Below are 19802 nucleotides of genomic sequence, written 5' to 3'. Positions count from 1 at the left end.
CCGGGGTCAGGGCCCCCCTGGCCAGATCCAGGCCAGCTGAGCACAAAGGCAGGGTCCCAGTCCGCAGGGGGATCAGACTCGTGCATCTAGGCCGACGCCAGCCAGGGGACCTAGGGGAAGGAGGGGAAGCTCCTCGCGTCGGAGCAGGGCCTGGCAGCTGCAGAAGGCGCAGCGCTGGTGCGGAGCCAGCAGCCAGGTGTGGGTGCAGCATCTCCCCTTGAATCACATCGTGGTCACAGGGACAGCAGGAGCTTTCCGGGGCAGCGACCAGCTGCAGGCTGCGTCCCCCCGCACTGCTGGGACCGAGGCGCCATGAGCCCCAGGCTGGCCACACTCCTGACTGACCACAAGGAGACCTCCAGCAGGCCAGATGGAGGGGCGCTCTGCAGCCAGAACGGGCTGCCTCTGGGCCCGAGGGTGGGGGCACGTGGAGCCCCTGCGCTGTCCTTGTGCTGCCCCGTAGTGTGACTTCCTCCCAGATGGAGGCGGCCCCTTCCCTCCCCAGCCAAAAAGGGGCCGCCCGGACCCCAGAGTGCCTGCCGGCTGTGCCTGCAGTCGGGCATCTCACGTGCTCTCCTCTCCAGTGCCCCCTCGCTGCCGCCCGCAAAGGGAGGGACTGGGAGGGACTGGGAGGGCTGGTGGGGTCCACCCCCAAACACCACCACTCCTCCCAGACACCCAGGACCAAGGCTAGGCTCCCCCCAAGGCCTTCTGCGGGCACGAGCACACCAGGATGGAGGCGCCCAGGTCCACGGGGGGGCAGTGTTGGCTTGGGGATCCCTCCGTCTGGCCCTGCCAGAACCGGAGGAAGGTTTCAGACCCAACCTGTGAACACCAGCCATGCTGCTCCCGTGCACCCAGAGCCGGGGCCCCTCAGCCCCTGACAGCTTCCGTGCGGAGCCCCTTCACCCCCTACCCTCTGGAACAGACTCGTGAAGGCATCTCAGGGAGCCAGGCTTTCCCTGGGCGCAGAGCCGGTTCCTTCTGGGCCAGGTGCTGGGGTCGGGAACCCACAGCAGGCGCCAGCGGCAGGCCGGCAGCAGAGGGTGAAGGGCTGTACAGCGGGACCGCGTGTTCCTGAAGCGCGCAGCTCGGAAGTTCCTGAATGTCTCGGGTCAATACTGTCGTCATATTGCTGATGGTGGGAGAGACTCCGAAAGTCATTAAAATACAGTAATCTTGCCAGAAATTGAGCTCAGGAATGAGGGTCCCAGGCTGCAGTGCCCCCTCCCCATGTGCCCCCAGTGACTGGAACATGAGCCTGAGCCGTGTGAGGTCAGGACTTGCCAGTCCAGTCCCCTGGCCAGCAGCTCCTCGCTCCTGCCAGGGCTGTGTGCCTGCTTTTGAAAAGTGAGTTTTCTCTCAAGTCTCTGAGTGTTCTGAGGTTTGCAAAGTCTCTGCTTTCAGGATTGTTGTTTCCTTGTTTAAAATAACATGAGAATCCAACTGTGTGGTCTTGTGGGGACCCCACCTTGCTAACTGGCCGACCAAGCCCCCCCGCCCCAGGGCCCCTGTGCGTGAACCAGTGACCCTGGCCTCCCGTGCCCCAGGCCTGCCCCAGGCCCTTTGCCCCAGAGTCCATGAGCACAGCTGGTGCCCCTGCTGGCCGAGCAGGTGCCAGTGCCGCTCATGGGGAGGGAGCTGGGCGGCGTGCTTGGGCTGTGGCAGGGCCTACCTGGGGACTCTCTCCGGCTCCTCCCTCGGCATCTCACCTCCACACCCCCCTTCATGCCAGAGGCACCAGTGTGCATCAGTGCAGCTCCCAGGTCCCCTGAAGAGCACGGACTCCTGGCAGCCCTGGAAAGGCACACGCGGAAAAGGGGCCAGGACAGGGCATGCTGGCCGTTCCTGGGCTCGGAGCGGGCTCTTTGTGCTGGTGCTGGCTTGCGTGGCCAGGACGGGGCACAGTGCGGCCTTTCAGGGATGTCAGGAAGAGCGGTACCTAAGTAGGCCACCTGTGTCCCTTGGCGCCTCGGGCACCACAGGTCCCTCCTGGCCCCTGCCCGACACAAAGGCGGCCCCCACACAGCCTTCTTCCTCGGCTCACCCACCGCGCCCCATTCCAAATGCTCCTCTGAGCGCGACTGCTCATCTCTGCCAGAGTGTGTGGTGTGGCTGTAAGTCCAGGCTGTGACTGCAGGGGCTCAGGCCGCCAGGGTTTTATGACGACATGGCGCCTACTGGGCCAGGGTGGGAGGAGAGGGTGCGCTCGGACCTGGAGCCCAGGCCTGGGGCAGCCTCAGGGCACAGAAGCCGAGGCCCAGGAGCCCCGCGGAGCTGCTTCCTGCCTTGGCCTCTTTGCTTTCCATCTGCACCTCTGTCAGGACACGGGGACCTGAGCTGGCCTGCAGCTGGTTGAGGGGTGTCAAATGGTGGGAAATGGGAGGCAGGACAGACAGAGCAGAGAAGAGGAGGAGGTTTGCTGAGCAGGCAGGGCACGTGGGGGGCAGCGGGAGGGGCCTAGCACTTGGAGGGCAGAGGGACCCCAGGGGTGCGGTCCAGGTGGAGGGAAAGGGCAAAAAAGGACGCCAGCTCCCACCAGAGGCCACCCATCAGGGTTCTGCCAGCCCCTCCCATGCCAGGTGGGCAGCACAGAGCACACAGACCGAGGACCTGGTGGGCCCTTGTCTGCGCAGTCCTGGGCCTTCATTCCCCCACCTGTGAAGCCCGCCGCCCCGTGGCTGCCCCCAGTTCCCCCAACTGCACCACTAACTCCTGTGAACGGTTTTCCTTTTGTCTCATTTTGCAAGGACATCACCCAGTGGAGCTAGTTGTGTGGCAGATAGCCAGGGGATGGCACCCACACCCCGTTTGTCATCCCCTCTCCCACCTGGAGGGCTTGTCTTATGAGCTGTCTGCCATGTGGTTCCGCTCACAGGACCCCATAGGTGAAGGACACGTGGAGACCAGGGACCGGAGGGCACCGGCCCCAGATGCCGTGTCTGTGCACCGACTCCAGAGGAAGCTAAAGGAGGCGGCCCGAAAAGTCCTCCACCTCGGCCTTGAGAAGGAGCAGCTCCTGGAGATGGGGAACAGGCTGCGTGCAGAGCGGGGCCGCCCCCCGGGTGAGTCTGGGAGTGGGGAGTGGGCTGCGTGCGTGCGGAGCAGGGCCACCCCCTGGGTGAGTCCGGGAGTGGCAGCCTGAGGCTCCCGGTTCTGGTGTGTGTCCGAGTTGAGGGACAGAGGCCCTCCCAGCGATGCTCTCTTCTTCTGGACAGAGGTGTGGGGAGGGAGCAGGGAAGGGGGAGGCCAGAAGCTTTGCCCCTGCGCAGGTAGGGAGCCTGGGCCACAGGGTGGGTCTGACCCATGTGGAGGGCAGGAGGGGAACAGAAACCACCCTTGTAGAAAAAATTCGGGGTCAGATGTCACCAGCACAGAAGAACGTCACCTCTGTGATGGGAGCTCTGTAAACCCGCTCTTACTGCGCATTTGTGAGGAAAACACTTCAGGTCAGCGAAACAGCAGCATTTCGATACTGCTCCGTGGCGAGCAGCGAAGGCTGCCATGTCCCCAGGCACCCCTGTCTGCAGACTTCTCCGGATGAGGCGACAGGCTGGGACGGTCCCTGCAGATGCCTAGGCTGCCCGGGCACCATGCCTGGCGCTGTGGCTCCCTGCCTGGCTTTGTGTCGAGGCCCTCCCGGTGCCCCTGCAGTGCTGGGACACAGGCCCCTGGTTCTCACGCAGCATCCACTGCCTGATGTGGCTTCTGCCTGTCCATCCTTTCCAGCAAGATCTTTGAGTCGTGGTGATCTCAAAATATTGGGACTTTGGGATTCTAGCCCTTGTCAGAGTGGAGCATAGGCCATTCTTTCTCTCCTGTCTGTTGCCTGAGAGCTGAGAGCAGGCCAGAGGCCTTCAGGCCCACCACCAACCAATGCACTTGAGCAGCGAAGCCCAGGCCGTTCCACTCCCTTTCCGAGGCAGGCGGCCCCGCGGGGTCTGCAGAGAGAATCAGTGCGGAGGGGGCATCAGTGGAAACATGGCCTCCCTGCCGACCGCAGTCCTGGCTTCCTGGGCTGGGTGCTCCCGACTCCTGACCGACGCGGCGTTCAGAAGACCTTTGCCATCAAAGGGGAGGAGGAGGCTGGGAAGCTGTGTTGCATTCTCTGGTCTCTTCCCAGGGCTAAGATGCATGGGTATACAAGTAGCTTTTAATGCAGTAACATTTCCAGTCTTAATGTGACCACTGAAATCATCTAGCAGATAGGAAGGGCGCCTGGGAGGCCTCAGGGCAGGGAAGCGGGAGGCTCTGTGAGGAGGCCTGGCAAGGGGAGGGCATGCCACCTCCTGGGTAGTTGACAGGTAGTTTGCTGGGCACCCAAGATACAGAGGCACACCCGCCGCACAAGGGCAAGCAGCCGCATCGCCCCTTGAATAGCCACTGGGCAGGGGTACTGAGGGGACATTCTCCGGGGATTGGCCCCTCCAGGCGCCCACCACGGGAAGAAGAGGGGTAAAGAGCACCTACAGGTGCGTTTCCAGACGCTGTGAGTGTGCAAGGCGGCGCCTATGACGCCCACCTACAGCCCTGTCGGAGCCTGGCTCCTTCCCCGAACTCCCTCCCTGCCATGGGCCGAGAGGGACAGGTTGGCTCCCAGCTCCTCGGGCACTTCTAGCTTGTCTTCTGCCAAGTCCACTGAAGACCTTGCTTCTCCTCAGGGCCGTGCCACCCGCTCATGCCTCTGACCTGCCATCTCCCAGCTGCGACCCTATGACTTCAGGGATCCTGGCTCCATTTTTCCCTTTATTCCATTCCATTCTGTCATCTACGCTGGCAACACCCTCCTGCACCTGAACCTTGCTGCTCTTGACCTTGGCCTCTGTGCCAGGCCCTGGCACTGCCAGATGCCCTCCCTCAGCCCCTGAGGCCCCAGACCTTTTCTCGGACCACAGCCTCTCCCTGTCCTCTGACCCTCCATCCAGTGACCTTGCCTTTCCTCCCCCTCATGGGGCCCTAGGGCCAGCCTGGCCTCATGGCCAAGCACTTCGGTGAGGCATCCACCCAGCCATGCGCCCACCCATCCAACAGAGAAGCCCCTGCTAGGAGCCAGACTCTTCCAGACTTCTGAGGTTCCTGCACTGCAGGCCCCACATCTGCGCAGACCCACCCTCTCCTCTCACCAGGCCCACTGGCTGCCTCAGTGGCAGAGGAGGCCACAAGCTTTGCAGTGTCTCTGGAGGTTGGAGACCCAGCAATAGAACTTCATGCATTTGGTACCCTTGTTGATGGTAGATGTCGAGCTATCTTTTCTTTTCATTTCTTTCTGTGACAGTTTGTTGGTGTGGGTTTTCTGCTCCTTGGATCAATATCAGACATTTACATTTTGCTGGAAAACTGCCCTGGTCTGCAGCTCTTAGAAGTGCAGAGTGGCACCCAGAGGTCGCACTCCCTGCTCCCCGTCTGTGCCCCTGCTGACCTCCTTCATTTCCTGACACTCCCCCGGGTGCAGTTCAAACTGCCCTTCCTGTGGCTGTGCACGAATGAACTCAGTTCACTTTTGCAACAAGCCCAGGCAGTAAGCAGGGCTCCCTAAACAACATTAAAAAAATGTAAATCTACCTGGACACAAGGAAGTCAACGATCAGCATATTTGATGTCATTGTATTTTAAAACCTCTGTAAGGAGAAGACTTCCTAAACAGATGGAAGACCAGTACCAGACCTGGGAAGTGTTTGCTGCATGTTTGAGAGCCCTGAAAGGTCATTGCCCACGACAGACATCCACCCTTCGGCAGAGGATGGACAGTGAGTCCCAGAAGGACCCCAGTCGCTGGTGAGGACAGGGAGGGAGCCTCGCCTCTGCAGCAGTCTGAGGAGGGCGGAGGGAGTCGGCGCTAAGCTCCTACGCACTCCGAGAAGTCTAACACTTGTGCCGAGGGGACTGGGGCACACGTGCACTTTCGATGGGGCTCTTCCTTGGTGAAGCCTTTTTGGAAAGCCTTTTGGTTGCATCTGTTAAATTTTAAATGTCTGTGCCCATTGAATCAGCAATTCTACTAGAAAATTATTTTTAAAATATTTTTACAGATACAAAAAAGACATGTACAAGGGCTTCCTCAGCAGCATTTTTGTGCTGAGTGCCTATCCTGGGGCCCCGGAACCAGCCCCCGGCACGCTGCTCGGCTCGGCCCTGCAGGAGCTGTCTCCACGAGGCGGTTCTCAGACCCGTTGTGATGGAGAGCTCGCTCCACTGAGGTCCAACCCTCCGGAGAGGATACTTCTGTCAAATACAATAAACATACGGCTGTTCCAAATCACTTGAAAAACTCCTGCTGCTTGTTGTCATTTTTGTGCCATTTCATCACAGCCTGGAGCAGTTAGTGGACCAGCCGGCCTGCCCACCACACTTCCTACCTTGGCCTGGACATGCCATTTCACGAAAGAAGCACCCTGCAAAATTCTATGTTTGGATCAACAAGCAGACATACGGCAGAGGGCGTGTGTGCTCATGTGCATGACTACGCACGCATGCACTGAAGGAGTGGGAAGGAAGCAGGCCTATTTGTTGGCGGTTTGGGGAGCAAATGAGTGAGAAGAGAATTAAGATTCTGGCTGCGCGCTCTACACGTCTGTGTTTGCAGCTGTAAATACATCACGCACACCGCACCCTCCTCTAGCCACGCTGCTGGTGGGGGCCCTGCTCTCCGCACAGGTGCGTGACCTGATGGCAAAGTCTTTTGGCAAGACTGGTCTGTCGGTATTTTTTTACAAAGAGGATTTATCTGGCTCGCAAATTATGGCTGCAGCCATGAAGTGGTACAGAATGGCCCCCAGGGATAGGAATGTCTTGTCCTCATTCAACAGCATTAAGAGGGTAAGACTGCCCAGCCAAGGCAGTGCGCCACCCGCTCCATCCACACTGTGTCCAGGTGCTTCTCTGGCTTCCTCTGCGGTCCCACTGTGGCCAGGGACCTGCACCTCCCCGAGGTGTGGCCTTACCCATCTGCCGCTGGGAAGGGGTCCCGTCCCACAGCGAGCTGGCAGACCAGCCCCTTAACTGGCCCTGCTCGTACTCCCGCCCAGCCTTCACCTCACATCCCCTGCTGGCCACGGCCAGGCTCCTGTGGCGGCTCAGGTCCAGGCCTTCGGACCCACATTCACAGACAAGCAGGCCGTGCGTGTGGTGGTGGAGGTGCCGGGGAGCCGCCTGCCAGGTCGCACCTGCCCGCCTCCCGGAGGACACAGGCTGCGGGCCAGCTCAAGCAGGTGCCCTGGGGGCCCCGTGCCGAGTGCTCACCCCTCACTTCTGAGGTACAGACCATCACGCCACCCGCGGTGCGGTCGCGGCCAAGACCACAGGGAAGCCAGGCAGCCGCAGGCCCGCTGGGAAGGGTGGCCTTCAGCTCGGGCTCTCCTCCCCCACTGCTGTGCCCTTGCTCCTGATTTTCCCAGAAGCCAGAACTGCACGCCATAGTCCTTGACCTTGTGTGAAGCAGGATTCCTTAAAATGTTTCAAACGATCTTAACATACAGTATTTTTCAAAGACTTCAATTTTGAAGGGCAGTTTTAGGTTCACAGCGAAATTGAAGGGAATTTCGATTTCCCGTACACCCCTCCCTCCACACACAGCAGCCCCCCTGGTCAGCACCTCCCCTAGAGCAGGATGTCTGTTACAGGTGCTGAACCTACATGGACACACTGCCGTCACACACAGTCCACGGTGTACAGCGGGCTCACTCGGTGCTGTGTGTTCTACGGGTTTCACCAAATGTGTGACATCACATGTGCCGGTGGGGGGCGGTTCTCTGCCCTGAAATGCCCTGTATCCTGTTCCTTCCCCACCCCTAGAGTTTTGCCTTTTCCAGAAAGTCACATAGTTGGAATCATACTATAAAGTATGTAGCTTTGATGCCTAACATTGTAAAAAGTTTCTTGGTTTTTGTGATTATAAAAAGGCTGTTTGCTCACTGTAAAAATTTAAGTGAATGCTGAGAAGTAGTAATTTGTACAGGAAGGTGCAAATTACTAACTGGAGCTAATGGGCACTTTGGTGAAAAGGCCAGGTCTGTGGCAGGGTGAGTGTCCGTGCTCACACAGCACTGGCAGACCTCCCTCCTGCCCTTGGCACCGGCCTTCCTGAGTGGCCCTTGGTGTGCATTTTGGCATTAGGAGGCTGGTTCTTTTTGGAGGAGCTACGCCTTGGCCAGTACCTGTTCTGCCCCAGCCCTGCCCCTCGGTGCAGGCAGACCTCCTCAGGAGGCAGTCGGAGTATCCAGTGGATCAGCCCTCCAGACATGTGTACACCAACAGCAAGATACCTGTTTGCATTTATTATTAGAATTGCACACATGCATCTAAAATCCTGTTGTAAAAATACGTCAGCACAGACGCAGTGGCTTGCAGTAAAATGGTTTTATTTTTACCACTTTCTAGCATGATGGCTTCTCTGGAAACAGAGCTCTATGTCGGCATTTTCTTACAGCTCTTTTTCAAGGTAACACTCCGCAGGCTGCAGAGAAGCTGGCTGCCTGTCCGCGCCCCTTCCTTGCGGAGGGCCCCTCTCTCTCCGGCTGCCTTAGGCTTCCGTCTGTTGCCCTGTTTTGCCCTCCTGTGGCCAAGTCGGGGCTGCTCCGCTTGCTTAAACCTGCTCAGGAGTCAGTATGCTTTTTTAATCTTGAGACCTGTGGTTTGTTTCTTCTTTTCATTTGTTAAAATTCTCAGCCATTGTTTCTTTAAATACTCTTAGTATTTCTGACTCTTCTGGAGATCTTATTAGATCTACTGGGAATGTTCTTAATGTGTGTGCACCTGTGTATTAATAAAACTCCAGCCCAGTCAGGAGGATGCTAAGTCCAAAATAAAGAAGTAAGGCAGCGACCAAGTGAGCACATAAAAGCAGTAGCTGAGTTTATGACTTTCTCTCTGTCCTATTATCTGAAATGCCAGGCCAGCCCTCAGGACTCCAGGGAAGAGGGGCACCGTGGCAGCCAGGCCCTGACAGTGCGGGGGGCCACCCCTCAAACCTTGATGTCCACAGTGTAATGAGCACCTCTTCCAACTGGCAGCTTTTCTAATGAAACTCATCAGTAGTGCACATCAGATAAACCTAATCATTTCTAACACCCTCTTTTTCTAAGAACAAACCCTTGTGATTTTCCAGGGGCCCTCTGGGAAATGTCAAAGACAGTTTTAGGTGCAAGAGGTATCCTGAAAATCTTACCTTATTTTACATTTAGGATTCAGTTTTGAGAAGGAAAAACATCAAAAACAGTCAAGAAATTTGAACTCTAAGATAGGATCACAGATGCCTGAGAAACAGGAGTTGTCCACTCATGTGAAAGTGACAACAAGACATTAAAAATTTACATAGAATCTAATGTAATTGTGAAGAAACCTTAGCTCATCAGACAATTACTCTGGTAAGACTTTGCTATTTGGACAGATTATGTAGAAGGTAAAGAGTAAATCTTCATACTTCAGGTGAAGGAATTCATAGTGAACTGAGAAAACCTGACCATCAAAATTGAGCAAACTTTCCTAAGATTTTAAGACATTTCATGGCTTTTTTAAAACTAGCAATCTTTTTTTAAATTTTGGTGAAATACAACATAAATTTACCATTTAAACCATTGTGAAATATACAGTTCAGGGGCGTTAAGCACATTCACAGTGTTGTGCAGCCCCCACCACTAGCTCCAGGACGTTTTCATTCCCCCAAGGGAGACCCCACACCCAGCAGCCACTCCCCACCCTCCTTCCTCCCCCGGGGTAACCACCAGTCTGCTCTCTGTGTGTGGATTGGCCTGCCCTGGACATGTCATGTAGATGGAATCACACACTATGTGGCCCTTTATGTCTGGTTTCTTTCACTGAGCATGACATTTTTGAGGTTCGCCCACATAGCATGTGTCAGAGCTTCATTCCTTTTCATGGCTGAGTACTATTCTACCATGCAGATGGGCCATGCTCTGCTGACCCACTCCTCAGGGACAGACTTGTGGGTTTCTGTTGTTTGGTCATTGTGAATAGGGCTGCTGTATACATTCATGTATAAGGTTTTGTTTGAACCCATTTTCAGTTCTTTGGGATACATGCCTAGAAATGGAATTGCTGGGTGAGAAGGTAATCCTTTGTTTAACTTGTTGAGGAGCTGCCAAGCTGGGCTCCACAGCGGCTGCTCCACGTTACACTCCCACCAGCGTGTGTGGGGTGTGTGCTGTCTCCACAGCCTCACCAACACTTACGTCCCGTCTTTTGGATCCCCGCTGTCCTCGAGGGCCCAGGGAGAATCTCCTTGTGGCCTTGACCTGTGTCTCCCTGACAGCCAATGGCAGGGCCCTTTCATGGGCTTACCGATGTTTGTGCATCTTCTCATTGCATAGCTTTTAAACTCAGGTAGTAGATACTAAGGAAGTTAAAGTCATTTCCAAATTGTGTCCTTCATATGTTCTTTTATTGCCTGGGAAAAAAGGATACATTACTTTAAGACCCATCTCAGGAGTTCCATGGTGGCAAAACTAATTTCATAACTACTCACAAGTTATCAACAAGCAGTATGTTCTTCGTCACTGTCATCAAATGAATGGATAAGTAAGCTTTTAAAACTTGTTTCAGTTCCTAGTAAGGTAAATGTGAACAGTTCTAATTCACAAAGAACTTGCTGGAGTCCTCAGTAAGCTTGTTTTTAGCCAAATTGATTCATTATTCTGGAAAATGTTATTAGAACAGTAATATCATTATAGTATGTCAGCTTAAAGGCAATTTCCAAGATTTATAGATAAATTAACACAAATTGAGTTATGAATGGATGTTCATTGGATGCCAGATTGTTTCTGAGTAGCCAGAATGTGAAGCATTGACTACAAGCATCATGTTTTAAATTTATGCATTTAAACATGTGCTGCTTTTATTTTCCTGTGCTACAGAGAGGGCATATCATTGGGTCGTTTCTGCCACTGGAGAAGCTGTGTAAGGGATATGGGTAGCTAGAAAGTCAGGTGTGTGTGTCTGTGAGTTCTGCTGGTCTGCAGAAATGTGGTGTGTTCCCCAGAGTTCACAGCTGTCCACCTCAAGGTGTCTGTGACAGAGGAGCAACTGGTTTTCAAGAGGAACATGCTATTCTTCTTGAGTGTTTGTGTTCAACACAAGAGAAATCCAGAAGTGATCCAGAGAACAAACCCTTTCTTTATTTCATTTCTAGGGAAACCGCCTCATCACCCCCTTCCCACCCGGGAGGCCCAGGACCCAGGTGAGGTGCCTGACGCACCTCTGGGACAGCTGCAGCCCCATTTCACAGCCCAGGTAACACTCCTTCATCCAAGAAAGACATTTTAATAACGTTTTACTAACTGCTTAAGTATTGCATTTTCATTATTGAAACTTCAAAATGCAGTAAACAATTTTAAAAGCCTCCAATTTTCAGCACCCAAACATAGTTACCAGTAACATTTCAGTGTGTTTCCTGCTGGGTTTTTCAAAATTTAAATTGTTTAATGTTTTGAAATCTGTTTAACTTCTTAAAAATTGAGATACATGCACTAAAATCCTACTGTAAGCTCAATGCATTTAACATGTATATATACTCATGCAACCTAGATCAAGATATCAAACATTCTCACTCATTTTTCCCTTCACCTATTTCACCCATCCCCCCACACCCCTCCCTCATGACAACTACCAGTCCTCTCTGTCTGAGTCTATTTCTGTTTTGTTTGCTTGTTTTGTTTTTTAGATTACACATGTAAGAGAAATCATATGATATCTGTCTTTCTCTGATTTATTTCTCTTAGTATTAATACCCTCTGGGGTCATTTTATTGCAAATGGCAATTTCATTCCTTTTAACGGCTGGGTAAATATCCCGTTGTATATAGGTGCCGCCTCTTCCTTATCCATTCATCTGTTAATGGACACAGGTTGCTCCCCTATCTTGGCTATTGTAAATGATGCTGCGATAAGCATGGGGGTGCGTGTATCCTTTTGAATTAATGATTCTGTTGTCTTTGTATAAATTCCCAGAAGTGGAATTGCTAGGTTGTATGGTATTTATAGTTTTAGTTCTTTCAGAAACTTGTATACTACTTTCTATAGTGGTTGCACCGATTTAGGATCCCACCAGCAGTGTGTAAGGGTTCGCTTTCTCTCCGCATCCTCGCCAACACTCATTCCTTGTCTTGTCGATATGAGCCACTCTGACTAGTGTGGTTTTGATTTGCATTTCCCTGATGATTGGTGATGTGGGGCATCTTTTCAAATGCCTGTTGGCGGCCATCGGTATGTCTTCTTTGGAAAAATGTCTATTCAGGCCCCCTGCTAATTTTTAAATAAGATTATTTGTGTCTTTGGTGTTGAATTGTGTGAGTTCTTTATATATTTTGGGTATCAGCCCCTTATTGGATGTATCATATGCAAATATATTCTCCCATACAGTAGGATGCCTCTTTGTTTTGTTGATGGCTTCCTTTTCTGTGCAGAAGCTTTTTAGCTTAATGTAGTTAACTTATTTTTGCTTTTATTTCCCTGGCAGGTGAGACATATCCAGAAAAAGTTATTCATGCTGGCATTCAAGAGTTTACTGCCTATGTTTTCTTCTAGGAGTTTCACGGTTTCAGGTCTTATATTTAGGTCTTTAATACATTTTGAGTTAATTTTTGTGTATGGCGTAAGACAATGATCCCGTTTCATTCTTCTGCACATAGCTGTCTAATTTTCCCAACACCATTTATTGAAGAGACTATCTTTTCTCTACTGTATATTCTTGCTTATTTTGCCATATATTAATGACCATATAGGGCAGGGTTTATTTATGTGCTCTGTATTCCATTCCGTTGATCTATGTGTCTGTTCTTGTGCCAGTGCCATACTGTTCTAATCACTGTAGCTCTATAGTACAGTTTGAAGTCAGGGAGCATAATACCTCCATCTTCGTTTTCTTTCTGAAGATTACTTTGGCCATTCGGGTCTTCTGTGGTTCCATACAAAGTTTAGGATTATTTGTTCTAGTTCTGTGAAAAATGCCATTGGTATTTTGATAGGGGTTGCATTGAATCTGTAGATTGCTTTGAGCAATATGGCCATTTTAAAAATATGAGTTCTTCCTATCAATGAGCATGGGATATCTTTCCATGTATTTGTGTCATATTCAGTTTCATATTCAGTTTCTTTCATGAGTGTCTTATGGTTTTCAGAGTACAGGTCTTTCGCTTCTTTGGTTAGATTTATTCCCAAGTATTTCATTCTTTTTAATACTATTTTAAATGGGATTGATTTAGTAATTTCTCCTTCTGTTAGTTCATTATTTGTGTATAGAAATGCAACAAATTTCTGCATATTGATTTTGTATCCTGCAAGTTTATGGAATTCATTTATTGATTCTAGTAGTATTTTGGTGGGCTCTCTAAGGTTTTCTATATATAGGTATCATGTCATCTGCAAATAGTGACAATTTTACTTCTTCCTCACCAATTTGGATAGCTTTTATTTCTTTTTCTGTCTGATTACAGTAGCTGGGCCTTAGAGTACTGTGTTGAAATAAAGTGGTAAGAGAGGGCATCCTCATCTTGTTCCAGATCTTAGAGGAAAAGCTTTTAACTTTTTGTCATTGCATATGACATTAGCTGTTGGTTTGTCACATATGGCCTTTATTATGTTGTGATATATGTTTCCCTCTCTACACACTTAGTTGAGAGTTTTTATCATGAATGGATACTGAGTTTTGTCATATGCTTTTTCATCATCTATTGAAATGATCATATGGTTTTTATCTTTACTTTTGTTAATGTGGTATATCATGTTGATTGATTTGTGGATATTGAACCATCCTTGCATTCCTAGAATAAATCCCACTTATCATGTTGAATGATACTGTTAATGCATTTTTAAAATCAGTTTGCTATGGGATACAAAATTAATACACAGAAACTTGTTGCGTTCCTATATGCTAACGATGAACTAGCAGAAAGAGAAATCAGGAAAACAATTCCATTCACAATTGCATCAAAAAGAATAAAATACCTAGGAATAAACCTAACCAAGAAAGTGAAAGACCTCTACCCTGAAAACTACAAGACACTCATGAGAGAAATTAAAGAGGACACCAATAAATGGAAACACATCCCATGCTCATGGATAGGAAGAACTCATATTGTCAAAATGGCCATCCTGCCTAAAGCAGTCTACAGATTCAATGCAATCCCTATCAAAATACCAACAGCATTCTTCAACGAACTAGAGCAAATAGGTCTAAAATTCATATGGAACCTCAAAAGACCCTGACTGGCCAAAGCAATCCTGAGATAGAAGAATAAAGCTGGGGGAATTATGCTCCCCAACTTCAAGCTCTACTACAAAGCCACAGTAATTAAGACAATTTGGTACTGGCACAAGAACAGACCCATAGACCAATGGAACAGCCTAGAGAGTCAGAATATAAACCCAAGCATATATGGTCAATTAATATACGATAAAGGAGCCATGGACATACAATGGGGAAATGACAGCCTCTTCAACAGCTGGTGTTGGCAAAACTGGACAGCTACATGTAAGAGAATGAAACTGGATCACTGTCTAACCCCATACACAAAAGTAAACCCAAAATGGATCAAAGACCTGAATGTAAGTCATGAAACCATAAAACTCTTAGAAGAAAACATAGGCAAAAATCTCTTGAATATAAACATGAGCAACTTTTTCCTGAACGCATCTCACTGGGCAAGGGAAACAAAATAAAAAATGAACAAATGGGACTACATCATGCTAAAAAGCTTCTGTACAGCAAAGGACACGATAAGCAGAATAAAAAGGCATCCTACAGTATGGGAGAATAGATGTGCAAATGACAGATCCGACAAGGGGTTAACATTCAAAATATATAAAAAACTCACATGCCTCAACACCCAAAAAGCAAATAATCCTATTAAAAAATGGGCAGAGGATATGAACAGACACTTCACCAAAGAAAAATTTCAGATGGCCAACAGGCACATGAAAAGATGCTCCACATCGCTTATTATCAGGGAAATGCAAATTAAAACCACAATGAGATATCACCTCACACCAGTTAGGATGGCCACCATAGAAAAGACTAGGAACAACAAATGCTGATAAGGATGCGGAGAGAGGGGAACCCTCCTGCACTGCTGGTGGGAATGTAAGCTAGTTCAACCATTGTGGAAAGCAGTATGGAGGTTCCTCAAAAAGCTCAAAATAGACATACCATTTGACCGAGGAATTCCACTTCTAGGAATTTACCCTAAGAATGCAGCAGCCCAGTTTGAAAAAGACAGATGCACCCCTATGTTTATCGCAGCACTATTTACAATAGCCAAGAAATGGAAGCAACCTAAGTGTCCATCAGTAGATGAATGGATAAAGGAGAGGTGGTACATATACACAATGGAATATTATTCAGCCATAAGGAGGAAACAAATCCTACCATTTGCAACAACATGGATGGAGCTGGAGGGTGTTATGCTCAGTGAAATAAGCCAAGCGGAGAAAGACAAATACCAAATGATTTCCCTCATCTGTGGAGCATAAGAACAAAGCAAAACTGAAGGGACAAAACAGCAGCAGAAGCACAGAACCCAAGGATGGACTAGTGGTCACCAAAGGGGAGGGGTGGGGAAGGGTGAGTGGGGAGGGAGGGAGAAGGGGATTGAGGGGCATCATGATTGGTGCACATGGTGTGTGTGGGGTCACGGGAAAGACAGTGTAGCTCGAGAACACAAACAGGGACTCTGTGGCATCTCACTACACTGACGGACAGTGACTGCAGTGGGCGTGGGGAGGACCCGAGGAAAAGGGTGAATGTAGTAACCACATTGTTTTTCTTGTGAAACCTTCGTAAGAGTGTATATCAATGATACCTTAATAAAAAAAAACATATAGTCTCTCTTGCAACTTCTCAACTTTGTGTTTAGCCTGAATACAGCCACAGGTGATGTGCTCCATAAAATTTTATTGATCTTGATATTTTAATTTCATGCAGTGTTCATATCATAAAAACTTCTTTTGATTTTTTCAACTATTTAAACATGTCAAAACTTTTTTTAGCTTCTGGGCTGTACAAAAAAAGGTGGTGAGCAGCATTTGGCCTGCAAGTCCTGGTTTGCCGACCCCAGGTCTACACGCTGATTTGGGTATTTCCTCTGTTGTAGAATCTGCTAACATTTTTTTATCCATTCTTCTGGCAATGGGCACTTCAGTTGGGTACCAATTTTTTGCTGTGAACATCGTTATAAATATCCTCATGTGCAAAAGTGTTTCTAGGGGTGAACCTAGGGTGAGAATTGCTGGATTCTAGGATGTGTACACTTCATCTTTCTTAGACATTGTCAGATGACAGTCGGAAGCTAGTGTGCAGTTTATGTTCCACAGACAGCGCACAAAGATCCTTTACAGTTTGTCACATACAGATATTTTGGAAGTATGACAGACTATAGTCATCTATATTTGTTGCTATTTAAAATTTTTTTTTTAATTTTTAATGCTGTTTTTAGAGCTGTTTTAGATTCATAGCAAAATTGAGTAGAAGGTACAGAGGTTTCCCACGCACCCTCTGCCCCCCATCCCCAACACACAGCCTCCCTCACTACCAACATCCCCCCAGATGGTACGTTTGTTACAATCAGTGACCTGCATCTACACATCACCCAGGGTCCATTGGGTGCATCGGGGCTCAGTCTCGCTGTTGGACACAGTGTGGGTTTGGACAAACGTGTAAGGCGTGTGCACCACTACAGTATCACTAGAGTAGGTCCTCTGCCCTGAAAACCCTCTGCGCTCCGTCCTGCCCTCCCTGCCTCGCCCCTGGTGCCGCTGATGTTTTCCCGTAGCTCTGCCTCCCGCAGGCCTTGCTGGAGTTGGACTCAGTGTGTGCCCTCCCAGTCGGCTGCTCTCACCTGGCAGCGTGCAGTGAAGGCCCCGCCACGGCTGTTCGTGGTTAAAGCTCACTTCTGCCCAATGCTGGGTAGTGTCCTATTTGATGGCTGTACCAGTTTGTTTATCCTGAGTATCTCTTTAAACTTACATTTTCTAACCACTGTGGGTCATTAGGAACACAGCTGACTTTCATAAAATGCTTTTTCTCTCTGGCCACCGACTGCACCAATGACATGGCACGTGTGCCCATGCTACTCTGCGGCCCTGTGCTCCCAGAGCAGTGCTCTTGAGCGGAACTCCCTCCTTCTCAGCCTTCAGCCCTCCTTCTCGCCTGCCATCCTGGCTGGGACAGCCACACAGCAGCGGGGAGAACGGGGCAGCTGGCACCACACTTGTGTCCTGGTTTAGAAAGAAGGCTTTTCAGTTTATCCTCAGGTGGAATGCTTGCTGTAGGCTTTGATATTATGTTGAGTCACACAAAATTGCTATTTTTGCAGGTCAAAAGTGATCAGGTATTAGCAATTTCATATAACTTGACCTAATACAGACCCTTGAGCACTTTAAAGTTCTTTCTCCTGCTTTGCCTGAGTTCTTGCCCAGAATAGGTGCTGAATTCTGTCCCTTGGACACGACCCAGACGACCACGTGTGGGGCCCACTCCTGGCTGTTCGGGTGCCGGCCATCCTTCCAGCCAGAGCCACACTCTGCGCAGGCGGCACTTCCTCCCTGGGCCGCCCCTGTGTCCCCCCCGAGCTGGGTCGCATGTTCCTGCCACGGGGAGCATTCTCACTCTTCTGTTCTTCCCAAGTTTCCATATGACTAGAAACTCCACCTTTGCTTGTTTGGTAAAATGTGTCAGGCGTGTGCCTTGGAGCTGTGCATGTCGTCTGCTTGCAGTCGTGAAACCACTAATATTCAGCTTCTTTAAAGGATACGAACTCTTTTCTGTTGAATGCTTTGCAAATATAGTTAGTCTTTTCAACTCCTTAAAAAAAAATTAAGATTTACGAGAGAGCCAGGTGAGAGCTGGGTGGCCTGCTATGCCATGAGGGGCATGAGCTCAGGGCGGGCTGTCAGCGCGGTGGGAGCGCCAGGGCCGGGGGCCGGGGCCGGGGCGGGGGCGGGGTCGGGGTCGGGCCGGGCTGGGGGCGGGGCCGGGGCGGGCTGGGGGCCTGGGGCGGGCCTGGGGCGGGGCCGGGGCGGGGCCGGGGCGGGCTGGGGGCCTGGGGCGGGCCTGGGGCTGGGGGCGGGGCCTGGGGCGGGGCCGGGGGCGGGGGCGGGGCCGGGGCGGGCTCGGGGCCGGGGCCGGCGGGAGGAGGGCAGGGCTGGGCCGGAACAGAGCCCGCGGCCCGTCGCCACGCCCACTCCCCTCTGAGGCCGCCCCGCGCGTGGGAATTCGAGGGAGGAGCCCGACGGCCTCACGCGGAAGCCTTCCCGGCGCGGGGACGCGGGAGAGGCCCGGGCCTGAGCAGCCAGACGGGCCGCCTGGGGACCGCGGTGTGTTCCCCCAGCAGGCCCCGCGCCTGAGAGGAGCCTGGGAGGAAGGGGGTCCCGGGTCCGCTGGGGACGTGCACCCCTGGGCGCGCACATGCTGCACGTGCTCTGAGTCCTTCCCCCCTGGCCACCCGTGTGAATGCTGCCAGGACAGTGGAGGACAGCCCCCCCAGCTGCCCGTGACCTTGCAATCATCCGCACTGAGTACCTGAATTTTTAAATATGCACCGTGGGAGAAATCACTTTCAAACCATCAAGCAGACGTGCCTGTTACCAGCTGGGGTAAAACATGTATATGGTTATCTAGACCTCCTGTCTTCCCAGTGGGTTTCAGCCCCTGGCCAGTTCGCTATGGATTCAGTGTGACCAGACAAATGACAGCAGAACGTTCTTGGGGTGAGAGGGTTATACCCAACTCTATTTCCAGGTGGCAGGTCAGTCACTAGAACCCCGTCCACTCAGAGTGAGTCTGTGAGCAGCAAGCCGGTCTCTGCCCCTGGGCCTCTCCACCCCGACTGCCGTCCCAGTCTGTCCTCGGTGCTGCCACCACTCCAGCCTCTGCTCTGCTGTCCTGCAGCCCTGCCACCATGTCGTACCCAGAACACTGGGCGGAGCTCTTTTTGTAGAGTCAGCAGCCATGTATTGCCCACAGGTGTGCAGTGAGCTGGTCCGCCAGGGCCAGGTGAGAATTCCTGGCCACAGGACCTCTCACTGTATCCACAAAATACTTCATGGAACTCTTTAAACATCTCTCAGACTATAAAACTATGGTGTATTCCATACATCCCGTGAAGTGACTCTTCTTGAAACTCAAGAAGACTCCATGGGGCCTACTTCTGGGCTTCTTTTTATTTCCGGTAGTAAATGGTGCCATATGAGAAGAAATAGGAAGCACATACAGAAAAGAACTCCTTTAAATCAGTAAGAAAAAGGCAGATAATCAATGAAAAAATAAGCCAAGGGTTTGACTAGAAACCTTACAGGAAGGAATTCAGTGAGCTGATCAGCGCATGTGAAAGCCTCTCATCACCCCACCACCCAGGGCTGTGCATAAAAACCGAAAGATATGCACGCATTGCTCAGTTGAAATCTCAAAAATCAATTAGCTGTGAGCAGGGAAAAGCCCTGCGGCAGGTGTGAGTGCCCTCTGGCGCTCCGGGAGGAGGCTCTCCCTGGGGCCGGCCCGCTGCCCAGAGCTGCCCAAATCAGCTGCTTTTAATTCTTCTGTTTTCTTCCACATTTCCTTTTAATTGCCCTCAGGTGACTCTCCTTACTATTCCCTTCTGGCCTAGTGTTCCCTTTTCTGCAGGCTCCCCACGGAGGGAGGACGTGAGGAGTGTTTGGGCTGCAGGGCCCAGCGTGGCCTCACCCAGGCACTGAAGATGCGCCAGCAACCTCAGGCCCAGGGCCCCCCGAGGCTGCAGAGGGGGCTCGGGTGATGCTGGGTGCTTGGTCTCCCGGAACAACGGGCAAGACGCTTAGACT

General features: G+C 51.1%; 1 protein-coding gene across 11 annotated transcripts in view; it reads left to right on the top strand.

Annotated features, from left to right (window-relative positions):
- Window positions 1-19802, top strand: part of CCDC57 (coiled-coil domain containing 57) — a 109030-nt gene that overhangs the window by 59272 nt on the left and 29956 nt on the right. For 6 of the 11 annotated variants that reach the window (XM_073236137.1, XM_073236136.1, XM_073236139.1 and 3 more), the window contains 2 exons: window positions 2879-3065; window positions 11144-11244. In XM_073236137.1, coding sequence (XP_073092238.1) covers window positions 2879-3065; window positions 11144-11244 — 288 coding nt within the window. Of the gene's footprint in view, window positions 1-2878; window positions 3066-5275; window positions 5595-5625; window positions 5776-6029; window positions 6982-11143; window positions 11245-19802 lie in introns of those variants that run through there. The other 5 variants (XR_012130969.1, XM_073236144.1, XM_073236145.1 and 2 more) reach the window with 5 other exon arrangements.

The sequence above is a fragment of the Manis javanica genome, chromosome 4, assembly GCF_040802235.1.
Source record: "Manis javanica isolate MJ-LG chromosome 4, MJ_LKY, whole genome shotgun sequence".
Taxonomy (NCBI): domain Eukaryota; kingdom Metazoa; phylum Chordata; class Mammalia; order Pholidota; family Manidae; genus Manis; species Manis javanica.
The sequence above is the reverse complement of the archived record's forward strand: the minus strand, read 5'-3'. Positions and strand labels throughout refer to the sequence as shown.